Source organism: Astatotilapia calliptera, chromosome 23, assembly GCF_900246225.1.
Source record: "Astatotilapia calliptera chromosome 23, fAstCal1.2, whole genome shotgun sequence".
Classification (NCBI taxonomy): Eukaryota; Metazoa; Chordata; class Actinopteri; order Cichliformes; family Cichlidae; genus Astatotilapia; species Astatotilapia calliptera.
In genome coordinates this window covers 8,457,660-8,471,036 of record NC_039323.1, presented here as the reverse complement: position 1 = coordinate 8,471,036, position 13,377 = coordinate 8,457,660, and the positions used below count along the sequence as shown (strand labels likewise).

The 13,377-nt window shown below is 41.9% G+C and overlaps 2 protein-coding genes across 18 annotated transcripts in view; one reads left to right on the top strand and one right to left on the bottom strand.

Annotated features, from left to right (window-relative positions):
* Positions 1 to 1,806: 1,806 nt before the first annotated feature.
* zar1 (zygote arrest 1) lies at positions 1,807 to 4,158 on the top strand. The gene is made up of 4 exons (XM_026158038.1): positions 1,807 to 2,556; positions 3,195 to 3,287; positions 3,429 to 3,503; positions 3,576 to 4,158. Exons 1-4 carry the CDS (start codon positions 1,864 to 1,866, stop codon positions 3,717 to 3,719), a joined length of 1,005 nt encoding a protein of 334 aa, XP_026013823.1. The 5' UTR covers positions 1,807 to 1,863; the 3' UTR covers positions 3,720 to 4,158.
* A 657-nt stretch (positions 4,159 to 4,815) lies between these two features.
* The window catches only part of fryl (furry homolog, like), a 74,954-nt gene continuing 66,392 nt past the window's right edge, over positions 4,816 to 13,377 (bottom strand). For 13 of the 17 annotated variants that reach the window (XM_026158867.1, XM_026158866.1, XM_026158871.1 and 10 more), the window contains 6 exons: positions 13,001 to 13,099; positions 12,245 to 12,313; positions 9,903 to 9,920; positions 8,791 to 8,901; positions 7,765 to 7,958; positions 4,816 to 6,774 (listed from right to left, as the gene is read on the bottom strand). In XM_026158867.1, the coding sequence (XP_026014652.1) occupies positions 6,534 to 6,774; positions 7,765 to 7,958; positions 8,791 to 8,901; positions 9,903 to 9,920; positions 12,245 to 12,313; positions 13,001 to 13,099 (732 nt within the window). In that variant the 3' untranslated portion in view covers positions 4,816 to 6,533. The remainder of the gene's footprint in view (positions 6,775 to 7,764; positions 7,959 to 8,790; positions 8,902 to 9,902; positions 9,921 to 12,244; positions 12,314 to 13,000; positions 13,100 to 13,377) is intronic. The other 4 variants (XM_026158880.1, XM_026158881.1, XM_026158870.1 and 1 more) reach the window with 2 other exon arrangements.

Here is a 13,377-nt window from a genome sequence, read left to right as displayed (position 1 = left end):
TATAGTTATCCCACTTTATTACTTTCATTCATTTTGACTTTTATTTTACATTTATTTAATGATTCTTTTTATTATTTATCTATTATTTGACTGTATTTTTAGCCAAGTGGGAACTCCTAGGACTGAAAAATGAAGCAAATGCAAAGGTAATAAAACCTTCATCTAATACTGGTCCTTTAAAGACCACGTGAGGTTGGCTCCAAGCAGACATTATAAAAGATGGATCTAGCTACCGTGACATCACTTGTTGGTTTCTGAAGTCCAATTTTGAAGCCTGGGGATGTGGTTTCTGCAATCGCCAGCTTAGTTGCAAAAATCCACATATGAAGAGATAACGGTCTGACTGTGAAAATGGATGCTCATTGGCTAACGCTCACTGACTTGTAGCTACATACCACAGATATCCTTCCATTCTGCTTTGCTTATAAAACAGACCTTGGTTTTTATTTTTAGCATGACCCGAAATGAGTGATTGAGACCATAAACTCAGCAGGAAAATCAGAAAATAATTTTCCCACAGAACTCTATAGAATTAAATGACTTTTCGAAACCACAGCTATTGCCATCTGGTGGTCTTCAAGTAGGATACAGATATTTTGGCACTTCTGCATTGGCTTTATTGTTAGACCCGAAGGTTACGTCCATCTTTGATACATGTGTATGATTTAAATTGGTTGATTGAAATTCGGGTGTTTTATTCGTTTCTTGCTTAAGATTAGCAGGGATGTGCACCTTTAGCTCCTCGCAGACTCTGTGCCGTGTTATTGTTTATGAGCTTTTGATTGGCCAACATTTTTTGAAGGTTGGGGTTATATCACCACCTGTTGCTTTAGCATGCTCTTGACTGCGCTCGAGATTGGTTTTGCATTTTCATGTGTAAGGAGACATTTTTTAAAGACAAACTCGGAAAAATCTTGTTTTAAAAAGTACCTGCGTAGCTAGCCTTCACACATAAGCTTTCCCTTTTCTAAATGGGTCACCCTCCCTCAACCCTCCCATTTATCCAGGCTTTGGAATAGCACCGGGAATCCAATAGCGTGTGACCTCGCCTTGGAAAAATGTGGGGGTAGGGCTGCGTTCTCCTAGTCTCAAAATGGTGATCATGCACATGTAAGGTGAATGTGTTAACCACTACACTATGTTGTTATATAAATCTGGAAACTTCAACCGCTGATAAAGCATATAATCTAATTACTGAGTCATTTATTGACTAATTTCTTTATTTTTTAATTTTGGCAGTTATGACCTTCCATACATACTATGACGCAGGGAAGCAGATTAAGGCGTTCAGATGGATTTATCATTTCATCGCTGTTATTCATAAAAGAAATGCCTGTAAAATGTTAACATGATTGCTAAAAAGGTGCTTTATGTCCTGAGCTTAACTCGTTCATCCTAACCACTGATGTCTCATTTCGTGATATAAAAAAAGCAAAAGAAACATGACTTCAAAGTTGCATTAGTGAAGCAGGACAGTGTTTCGTTCCAATGCTTTAAGTGTGTGTGTGTGTGTGTGTGTGTGTGTGTGTGTGTGTGTGTGTGTGTGTGTGTGTGTGTGTGTGTGTGTGTAAGAGAGACTAAAAGCCGTTTTAAAAACATATCAGACTGATTCATGTGCAGTTTTCCCAACAAGCCTGTGCCAAAACTTTAGCTTACCTGTGCTCTACAGTCTGATCTTAATTGTACTGTAAAAATTGTGCCAATTAAAGACGTATAAACACAAAACAGGCACACCTCTGTCACGTGTCTACTTTCCCCTCCTTTCTTGTAATGAGACGTCCTACACCTGATCTTAATTAGGTCTAATGGAGAGCTCCACTCTATTTAACTAGTTACAGCAAAACCTCGGCCGGTTGAACAAACATGGCAACATATGGTGACGAGCCAGTGGACGCCTACTTCTATTCTTCTTACAATCCTTACATGGGCAGATACCCCCGGCCTAAAGACGCGGGGTGGAAATACAAAAGTTACTTCTCCCACTATGGAGACTCTTCTGACGCCTTCAACAACCACCAGCGCGCACAGCTGAAGTCCATCTTGTCCCAAATCAACCCCAAACTCACCCCGAGGCTCAGGAAGGCGAACACCAAGGATGTGGCAGTGCAGGTCAACCCGAAGAAGGACGCTTCGGTGCAGTGCTCCATTGGCCCGCGCACCCTTCTGGCCATGAAGCGGGACTTCCAGCGCAAAAGGAAGCAGGAGCCAGCGACGCCCGGCAGCCCCAAAGCGACGGGCGGTGTGCGTTACCCCCGCACCCTCGCCGTCTACTCTCCGATAGCATACAGGAGCGTCACCTCCTTCCTGGTCGATGAAAATAACAACAATAAGGAAACCTCCAGTGAGACGGTGCAGACCGGTGAGCCCCCGGGTGAGCCGCCCGAGCCCTCCGAGGACACCGAGGGGAAGGACGAAGACAGCCAGGCTGGTGGGGATGAAAAGACCGCAAAGCGAGCAGAGCAGAGCAAAAAGCTCAAGTCCAAACAGCTGGCCAGGAGTGAGGATGCGCAGCCAACTGCGGAGGACTCGAAGGGCAAAGCGCGTGTGCGGTTCCAGGTGAGTTAATCACGCACCGGGAGGTTCATACTTGGCAGTTTTTCGAAGAAGAACGTTTGCGCCACAACTGCTTGGAAATTGCCTTGTATATTAAATGGCTCATTCAAGGACATGGGTTGGCGCATTTCTTTTTCTTTCAGAACTGAACGTCCAGTTTGGAAGCTGTAGTATTGTCCCAAATAAGTGCGAAAATGGCACTAAAATACTCACTGTCCTTATAAACTAGTCTTTAATTTGTTCCACTTCCTGGATACTGTTTAGGTATTGCCCAAGCCTTAACGACCTTAAAGTTGTTCCCAAGTTGAGCAGCTCTTTAGCCTTGGTTTAACCAGACTTGAGGGCAGCATCTATCAGAGACCCGTCTTCAAACAAAACTATTGGCAAATTTCTGTTTAGAACATCATCCAGAAAATATGCTTCTAATTTTGTCAGTGTGCTACCTATAAAGTTTAATCTGTTTCAGTTAATTAGCTAATTAACAATCAACTCAAAGTATATTTGTTTAGCCCCCCTTTGCAAGTGTCATGATCATGGCTACTCGGATTGTTCTCCTCTCAAACAACATATGTGGATGGTTTATTTTTGGATGGATTCCTTCTAATGATTTCATTGAACTAATTTTGGTTTTTGTCCTTCAGTTTCTGGAACAGAAATATGGATATTATCACTGCAGAGACTGCAATCTGCGATGGGAGAGTGCCTATGTGTGGTGTGTTCAGGGCACCAACAAGGTGAGCAGCTCTGTTTAAGGTCCTCCAAAGATGAAATGTGCTTTATCAAGAGTCCACCATAGGAAGTCCTCAGTGCAACAATGACTGACTTCCAGAGACCTGCTGCCTAGAAAGTATCTGAGTCCTCTGCTTATCTTCCAGGTTTACTTCAAACAGTTTTGTAGAAAATGCCAAAAGGAATACAACCCATACCGTGTCGAGGACATCACGTGTCATGTAAGTCCTAATCTGTCTGTGTGGATTTTGAATGGCTTGTTAGTCTCCACTTAACACTTCCTCTCTCCTCAGACTTGCAACAAAGCACGCTGTTCCTGTGCAGTAACACAACGACACGTCGATCCCAAACGACCCCACAGACAGGATTTGTGCGGCAGATGCAAAGGCAAGCGGCTCTCTTGCGACAGCACATTCAGCTTCAAGTACATCATCTAAGGAGCGTCTCGACTGAACTGTCCTCAGTATGCTGGCACAACTTGTACGTGGGGGGCATCTTGAACCCACTGCTGGTGCAACGATGGCATCTTGGATGCAAAATGTATTTTTGATGTTTCTGTACTTTATTTCACACCAGTTCTCTTTGTGTTGATGAAACTGAAGCACCGCATGTGCTTTACGATGTAATAAACGGCTAGCTTGCATTCGGTCTGTAAGCATGCTCACTTAAACTGTCACTGATCTCAACTCAAATGCAGCACCTTGGAGAATCCTGTTGTCTAAAATCAGGCTGACATAAACCTGAACATGTGCAATAAACTAAGACTGACATCAAATTATTGGAAACTAGGTTGCCGTGGCACCAAAGACACTGAAACTGGTGGGTCGAAGACTAAACACTTGGCTTAAAAAAAAAAATAAAATCTGCTGTTCTGAATATCAGTGTATCCTACCCATTCCTTCGTAATTGTTTGCAGATCTGTTAGCCAAACGGTCACTGGTAGCTATGAATACTCACTCTGGCTATTGCTATGACTTTTGAGTGATGAGACCATACAGAGCCAAAGAGCACGGATTGGGTTTAAATGGTTCATATGTACAGGGATTTTTACTAAAACCCTTCACCACTTTACCCAGTGTCTTAAGTGCTTTCTAATACACACTTGCACCACAGGGAATCTGGGTTTCAGTGTCTGGCCCAAAGATACTGGGACAGGAGAACCATCTACCTCCGGAGCCACAGATGCCCCTGTGGATTTGGGAATGTAGCTTTTTTTTTTTTTTTAAACCTCCACACTGGTAAGCAGATGGGGGTGTGCCCATGCAGCACATCTTGTTTGCAGAATTTCAATTCAATATTATTTATATAGCACCAAATCACAACAGTTGCCTCAAGGTACTTTATATTGTATCTATTATTGTAGGATCAACTGTACAAATAAAAACCCAACAATTATATGACCTCTATGAGCAAGCACTTTGGCAACAGTGGGAAGGAAAAAAACTCCCGGCTATCTGGTATTTTAAGAGAATTAGTATATTTTTTTTAAACTTCCAGTGAGTCTGGCAGAGTCCAAGAAAAAACACATGGAGATGGTGCTTTCAATTTTAATAACTGAAGATCAAGATCATTCTGTAAGGTTTTTATTGATCCAGAAAAGGCTGGTATGAGTGAACAAGGAAAAAATGTATAATGCAGCTCTACATTAAAATATCTTCCAGGTAAATAATCATTAAATAAGAACAGCATTCATATGTACCAGACAAGCAGGAGGAGAAAAAGAGAAGCTCTGAGGAATGAGTACAGTGACTGTTACAATGTGCCATGACAAGCTGTCCAAGAAGCATTCAGATAACGGTTCATGTCCTGCAGTCACAGCAGCAAGTAGGGGCATTGTGAGAGTACAGACACCCGCTTCCCCTCAGAAAATAAATAAACAGGATCAAAACGCAGCAGTGGATGAGCGCCGCTTTGCAACATGATCGACCTACATGGACAGATTCAAACCTCATCTCCTCCCTCGTAAGGCTTTAAGCAGAGCCTACGCTGCTAACAAAAAGATCACAGTGGAGACAAGGAATGCATATGTATGTGGGGCTTGGCTGGGTTGGTGGGATCCAGCAGAGGAGATGGAGGCTTGTTTTGATCTCCCATTCCATCGCCGCCAAAGGCGGACGGGTGGCTTGTCCCAAACGAGCATCGCTTCCCTCTTTTGAAACCACAACCACCAACCAAGGCAGCCTTTGGGAAATTTGTATGATTGGATGACTAAAGGTGGAGCGGACCATTAATGACTCAAACCTGTTTCTGGCTTTCTCATCACATTAGCTTTATACAGACATCCTAATCGGATGAACAGTGCATTACACAAAAGTACAAGGGGAAAAAAAAATACTGGTTTTACACTATACATTTTCTAAAATATATACAGAGTAAAATAAGTTATGTTTCCATAATGAGCTGTAGCCAGTCCGCACTTGTGTGCAATTATATGCATTTTTGTGTGTGAGCGTATACCAGAATATCCAATATATAATCACACAGTCAAGAGTCTCTAAAGGCATCTACTTATTTGGTTAAAGAGTGAGTTTTGCGTGAAGACCTGTTGAAGGGGACTCTCCTCTCAGAGCAGATCAATAAACAGATATATTTCTCTTTGTACACTCCCTGAAGGTAAACGTCTCCCACAGGGTTAACATGTTAAATATCCTAACATTTACAACCTAGGATGTTAGCTCTAATAAAAAATACATTTCTCAAAAAAATATTCTTGCAGTGCTTTTTCTCTTTCAGCATGCGTTTGAAAACTATTCGGTTTCTCAAAGACTTTCTGAGTTTGCTTATGAATCTTGATGGTGCGTCCTCACACATACGACACCTCCTCTGGACTGCCTCCCAGGCTTCGACGCCGACTCCCAGTCCAGACCCCGAGGAGCGCATCCGTTCGGTACGACGGGGCCCCTCGGATCAGATCCAGCGAAAAGAGAAAAACAAATAACAACAACAACAACAACAAAAAAAGTTATCATCCCACAGCGCCCTCTCTTATTCTTTCCCAGGCACGCCACCACATGACTTATTGCAACTGAATTTTGCGAGTTGGCTTAGTCTGGGAAAAGATATTAGCTTTAAGCATTCATACATGTAATAATATATATTAAGAGTCACAGTTATTCCCACGCATCCTTTAGCCCTTTATAGGTGGAGTCTCTCTTGTCCTCCGCCCCTCACCGTCTACACTCCAGCTGAGGGGAGGTGTAGAGGAGAGGGGTGTTTTTGTCCAGTCTAGTCCAGCCTGCAGTGCCTCAGGCTTACAGTCCGGTGCTGACTATGTCGGTGTGGGTCTGGCAGGTCTGCGCCTGACTCAGAGCCTCACGGATCTGCAGGTTGAGCTCCATGAGGCGGCTGCTAGCCTGAGACAGGTCTCTGCTGGGGCCTACGACCGCCAAGCAGCCTGTCTGACCCAGCGTCTGGTGACGGAAGTAAATGTGTAGAAGAGTCTGGACCGCGTCGTCCGTCTCGTTGCCGAAGATGTCGTTGGGCCACAGAGATCTGGAGATGAAGAAGAGATGTGAAGAAAAGGGGATTGTACCGAACACATTCTTAGCTGCTGGATAAACAGTTTTCCTGAGGTGCTTTGGGTTTGTTAGTCGACTCCTCTGAAAACATGTTCAGGTCTGTGAACAAATGCACTTTGGGCGATGTTGGGCAGTAGTTCACTGAGCTTTAGAAAGAACACAGTATTAAATTCTAGGCACTCATTGTTTAGGTAATGCTACAGGTGTGTACCATTGCACAGTTTTTGTTAGCAACTTTATTTCAAGGGGGTGTAGCAATTATTTTTATGCACAGTCCCTCATCTTCACAGACTCATGCCTCATCACCAGGCAGCGAGCCAAAGGTTTCACGACTGTTTACTGTGTGACTGGTGAGTCTACACGTACTGCTTTCATATCCCAGTGAACATCCAATCTCATCATTTAGATGGGATCTTCAAAATAACTGCCAAGAAGCATCACAAGCAGGCCTGCCAAGTCAAAGGAGCTTCTGCCTCTGAACATTTCAGTAATGATATGCGATAGAAACAGGAGTGCATTTTAACCTCCTTTTATCTTATATCTGGGCTTCTTACTTGAAATGATCATGCTGGATGTCCTAGTCCGAACTTAATCTGCAGCATCCAAAAATCGCAATATTAAAATATGTGACAGTGCCAAAGAACATCCTTATTATGTTAACAAAAAATGTTTTTCTGGAGCAAACTTGCAGCTGTCTTCCATGTTGTAGTAACCAAACTGAACGGATGCTGTGTCTGAGTGAACCCGTGAGGATCAGTTAGTAACTCGAGCCCTTAAGCGCAATGACATGAAGCACGAGACTGGAATGAAACAGCCAGGAATCAGAGTGCATTAAAAATAACAACTTTTTACTTGTTAAATAATGTTTGACTGGGCCTTTTACACAGGAGGCTTAATCACTGTATTGCCTTGTTATGTCACCGATTAAAGCCACTGTTTTGTTTGACTGTAGTGTTTATCTTACCTGAAGATTTTGACTTGTGTGAGAGCAGAGCTGAAGTCTCTGGCTCTCAGGGTTTCAATCAGCGACTGTATGGCTGTCTCGGTGTTCGTCTGGGCATTGTCTGACATGCACACATCCTCCTGACCATCATTTCCTGTTTCCGCCTCCTTCAGGCAGCTCTCTAAGATAGTGAGCTCGTCGGACATGTTGGTAACCTTAGGAACGGAGACAAAGGAGGATTATTGTCACAGCACCAAATAACACAAGCAGATCTTCCTCGGGAGGTGAACGAAATGAACCCAGACTAAATATTACCTGGACTAGCTGACCTCAGCGCTCAGTACGGGAAATAATTTAATTTTATTAAATGTCTAAATTAAATTAAAGCACAATTAAGATGCAGCTCAGAGAAGGATGGACTGCAATACAGATTTAGTAAAGCCTGTTTATCGATCCCGTGGGTAAAGGAAAATAATTATCCAATCAAATTGTGTTCCTTTGTTTTGCACATTTTTCATTGCATTTTCTGACTCCAGCTCTCTTTATATATATTTTAAGTTTTAAATGTATTTTTTCTCTAGTGTTACTGAAACAAGGAAAACTATCATACATTTTAAGGTATACTGTTTTGCAGTGGTTCCCTGTGGATTTGACAAGAAACTAGCACTGTCAGCGTTAATCTCATTAAATTGACGTTAACGCCATAACCGCATTAACGCGGCAATTCTCCGTTAATTCAGTTATGGCGTTAACGTTATTTTAATGAGATTGACGCTGACAGCACTACAAGAATCTAAATGAAAAACAAACAAACCCTAAAATTGAACAAGCAAGTCTTTACGTTCTCCATCTATAAAAGTGTACCCACACAACAAAGCTGAAAAGCTTTAAATTGAACGTCACTTTTCACCAGAGCCTCTTAATTTTGCTGAACCTCAGTAGCAGCAGCTAGTTCCTCCAACTATGGAATAACCCCCCAAAATGGATTATATAACAACGCACGGACAAACTTTTAACTCAGCAGGCGCTAAACCTTGTGTCTCTCACCTCAGCCTCTCTCTTGATGGTGTCCACCCTGCTGATGAGCTTGCAGTAGGCCTGGAACAGCAGCAGCAGCTGAAAGTGCAATTTGTAGAGCCTCCGACATAACTCGAGCTCCTACAGAGACAGAAGACAGAAAAACACACTGTCACATCTCAGCAAAGCGATGATCTAACCTGCACTGAATCACTCTGATCACATGATTAGACAGATGGGTATCCTGGGTTAGAGGAAGAGATGAAAAAGTTAACACGGAGGGCCATTTGGTTTGGACCATGGTGAGTCTACTATAGGGTCGTCCCAAATAAAATAACCCAAATTGGAAAAATTGGTCCCACCTGACCTGAGTCAGCAGAATCAGATGATTTTATTTATTATATTAACTTTAGCTTATTTAGTGAAGGGATGCAAAATTTTACCTGCACACTATGAAGTACATGGAGATGGGTTGAAAAATGTCATAGCGTGCAGGTACATACTGCACAGCTTCAGATACCAAACAAAAAAAAGAAATCAGCTGCTTCTGATGGGGTCAGATGCGAAATACTGGCTGATATTTCATGGAATGACCCTACTGCTAGAATTAGTGGTGAAATCTTAAATTAGAAAACCTAGGGCATCATCTCATTGATCCCTCAGCATATAGAATTGATGAGTGAGGTGTGGGAAAACTAAAAGTTAAGCCCCTAATCTCGGAGGAAATGGGAGAAAATGATTTGAACAAATGGGAATGGAACAATGGAATCATGCAAAATGAAAGTGAATTCAAACCTAACAACACTGGACTCTCTAGCCATCATATCCTACTGATAACGGAGCAGCCCCTCTGAAATCAGGTGGCAACTCTACACTGAATACACGTAGATAGATGAATTTATCTGCAGACACAATCAGTGCAACAAGCAAACAGAAAAAAATGCAAACAGGATAACACGGTACGTTATGATTGGGTGGGTGGATGAAGAGGTTGAGCTGGGTTACATGACCAATCAAGCAGAAACATAGACAGAGAAATGGGTGGGGGTAGAACACAGTCTGTTTCTGCACAGAAAGATGAGATGTCAGTGTTTTGTCCGGTTGGCAGCATTATTTAAGTCTATAATATGAGAACCACTTACTGCTAGATTTTCCATTTGCTAAGCAAGAAGGTGAGCAGGTCACACACACAAACAAACAAACAAAACAGAAGGAGAGAAAGACCAAGAATTAGTGAGCTTTAACATGACAGCTGAGACACAGTGACCTGACGAGCAGGAGCAGTGCTTTATCATCTTCCCTTCACACGGGTCAGATAATGTGAGCTCACGTCAGCAGTAACAGAAACCCTTATTCTGAAAAGGTGAACAACAGCATGTGCGATGATGGGCAGAAAAGACACGGTGGCTACGCAGAGAGGAAGGAGGAGGCAGTGAAAGACCTCTGGATACTTCTGATTGAAAACAGAGCGTCAGTTTAACCCAAGGTAACATCTGTGTGAATGTCAAACACAGAGGGAGCTCCGCAGATCTGTCCAAGGAGCTCGGTGTAAGAGAAACCTACAGACTAAGACGTGCAGTGAGAGATCATGCAAATACATCAAGGGTACAAACTCTGTCTTAAATCTTACATTTTTGAATTGAGGAAAAAAGTCTAAAAAAGTCCATCTGAAGTCATAGTTGCAATTATGTTGTTGAAGACAAAAGTTATTTACACATCTTCTTTAAATCTACTGTTAACATGTTTATCACCCAAAGCTATAAAAAATGGTTGCTGGCAAATTGTTAGAAACACTTCTTGCCCTCAGGGTTTATGTTTAACTGGCAGCTGACAGCGCCACTGCCACAGCAGTACAGAAATGTTACTTAAAGAATTTTTTTCCTCTGCTTGCCTTTCACAATAAAAGAAAAGCTGTTCCCCTATATCTCAAGTGGTCCCCACAGAAGATGAACCTGCATGTTTGATTTGGCACAGACATTATCCCGGATGTCGTTCAGGATGCAAACCTTAGATTTACCTGCATGAGGAGTACGCTAAATTGAACCGTCGATCTTTCATGTGTGTAATGTAAACCTTATGTAAGATATAGCTTTGTTTTTCCTTCCCACTGTTGTCAAGGGCTGCTCATAGGGCACCGTCTGATTGTTAGGGTTTTGTCTCTATAATTGTAGAGTGTGTTTACCTTGCAATATATAAAGCCCCTTAAAACAACTGCTATTTTGATTTGGCGCCACATATATAAAACTACGGCACTAGTTAAATGAAAGATCAAACATAATCTCAGTTTACCACCAAATAAACAGAATGACTGCAAAATGTTTGAATAAACTGCATAGAGAGGCTGTTACAGAAGTTCTTAATTATTCATTAAGCTAATTATTATCAGTAAGTACAATTTAAGGTAATCATTAACAACTCATGATTACATCAAACTTCCTTCAAAAGTGTCCTTAAAAGCACAGACAGGCCTAAATGAGTGCACTGTAATAGAAGAAATAAAACTCAAAAATAAAATTAATTTGCAGATGTCATGCAACTGTGTTTTAATGCAACACTAGCACTGTTAGTAACACTGTTACTAGAAATGTAACAAGAATTTTGCACATTTTCACAGGCATGTAACACAAATGGGATTTCCAGCGCATATCAGGCAGCAACTGGGAGGCTGAGCACTGGTAGCTGACTGAGACACAGGGCCATTTAATGGGAATGGAAAGTGCTGTTTGTGGTATTGAGGAATTAAAGCTCATTGAAACCTAAATGACTGTACTGATACATTCACATGCCTTTAATATGCTGCAGCTGAAGACCTAATTAGTGCAACGGCACATTAACGTCTCGGGTTTGATATGAACCTAAGTTTTGTAATCATGGTTTGACTCAAAATGATTAGCTGGTATGCTTTCTTCGCGCTGTGAGAACAACGACTGGTATAATTAGCGGATATGCGGGCCAAAAATTGAATTTCCTTAACGGAGATAAAATAAGTGAATAAAAAACTAAATCTTCAATCATCTTTACATGTTCATGGTTATCAAAGGCATTTAAGGAAATGTGATGCCGCCTTTTCTCTTTACATTGTTTACTCACATGCAACCAAAGCATGCTTGTACATAAATCCCTTAGTGCACTGCTGACAGTAACTGTTTAGCTCATAGCTAAATGTTCTACTTTGTGTACATGTTTCATTGATAAATAAATTTATCATTGCATTTTTACTAATAAGTAACTTGTAACATTATCCTGTATCCGCAGGAAAGCTGGTGCAGGTTCTCGCTTCTTTTAAACCAACATGGTTTTCTTAAAGAGATGCGCTTTGACTGGCTTGACGACACTTCGTTAATGTCTCTAATGTCTGTAATGCTGTGTAATTTCAGTTGGACGTTACCGATTCAGCTGCAGTGCAACACTTTCAAAAGTCAAACCGGTGAATAAGTATGACAAACAAATTCATGCATTGTAAAGTAAAAGTGTTCATCCCTACCTGTGCATGAGTATTGGGTCGCTGGCTGCTGTCTTTGTCCCCGAATGTTTTCCTGCAGTTCTCGAGCCACTGCGTAAACAGGCAGGAGACAAAACAGGAGAGAAAAACATAAAAGGCTTAGAGGAAGGAGAGAAACTTGGAAACAGAGGCATTTACAAGGCTTTTTTTTTTACCCCATGGACATATGCTTCTACATTTGTGTGTGTACATAATAAAAGGAGGAGATTTAATATGTGCGTTGTATTTAGCGAATTAAAGAAGGCCTGTTCCAGAGCATCCAGAGTATCTAGCCCTCCAGGGAACATTGCAGTCTCATTCAATTAGCGCCCCTGCATCCCAGAGCTCTCTGCAATCTCATCTCTTTTTTCCCCTCCCTTTTCCTCCCAGCTCCAACCCCTCACAGCTTCTCCCGCCTGGCCTTCTGTAACTGATTTAGGAGAGCTGAGGGTTATTTTTATCCCTTCAGCATGGTTTCTCACTGGTGATGCAGACACTAACGGCAGCTGAATGTACTCATACTGAACACTGATTCAGTGTCTGCAGCTGCTGATGAGACAGACTGGGCTTATCGTGTGCAACATCAGCTATTCGTCTTTATGTTCTCCTGGCTTTTTGCAGTGAAACTGCATAGAGATGAAAACCACTTTACGTGTTTTAAAAATAAAGAGGATGTGAAACAACATGTCTGGTGGGAAAAGGTTCCACAAGGATAAAGAGGCAGAGATGTGGATGTGGAGAAAGATAAAGATGGCTTACACGCTCTGCTGCTTCTCTCTTGGCGTTGTAGGTGTCCAAGTGTTCCTGCAACTCCAGCACACTAAACTTCAGAGTCTCCAACAGTCCACAAGAGACCAGCTACAACAACACAGGACACCACACATATTAAGCCACAAAAACATCCACTACATACACATAATGGCCCCAAGGCCTCGTGTTAGTGTTAGCTGGTCTCTCCTGAATGACAAATTGGTTTTCATTTGCTTTGACTGTGTTGCCGTTACCACAAATTTAAGCCACAGCCAGTTTTAATATGGTACCTATTCTTCTTTCACTTGTTGTACATAAAAATTAGATTAGATATTTTTTTGCTGTGTTGACTTCCCTTCTCATTTTTATCATAAATAAACTGGGCA

What these genes read in the sequence shown, in the direction of transcription:
- zar1 (XM_026158038.1), top strand. Translation starts at nt 1,864, where the DNA reads ATGGCAACATATGGTGACGAGCCAGTGGACGCCTACTTCTATTCTTCT. An exon ending in GTGTTCAGGGCACCAACAAG is followed by an intron (nt 3,288 to 3,428) that starts GTGAGCAGCTCT and finishes CTTATCTTCCAG; the next exon opens with GTTTACTTCAAACAGTTTTG. An exon ending in TCGAGGACATCACGTGTCAT is followed by an intron (nt 3,504 to 3,575) that starts GTAAGTCCTAAT and finishes CTCTCTCCTCAG; the next exon opens with ACTTGCAACAAAGCACGCTG.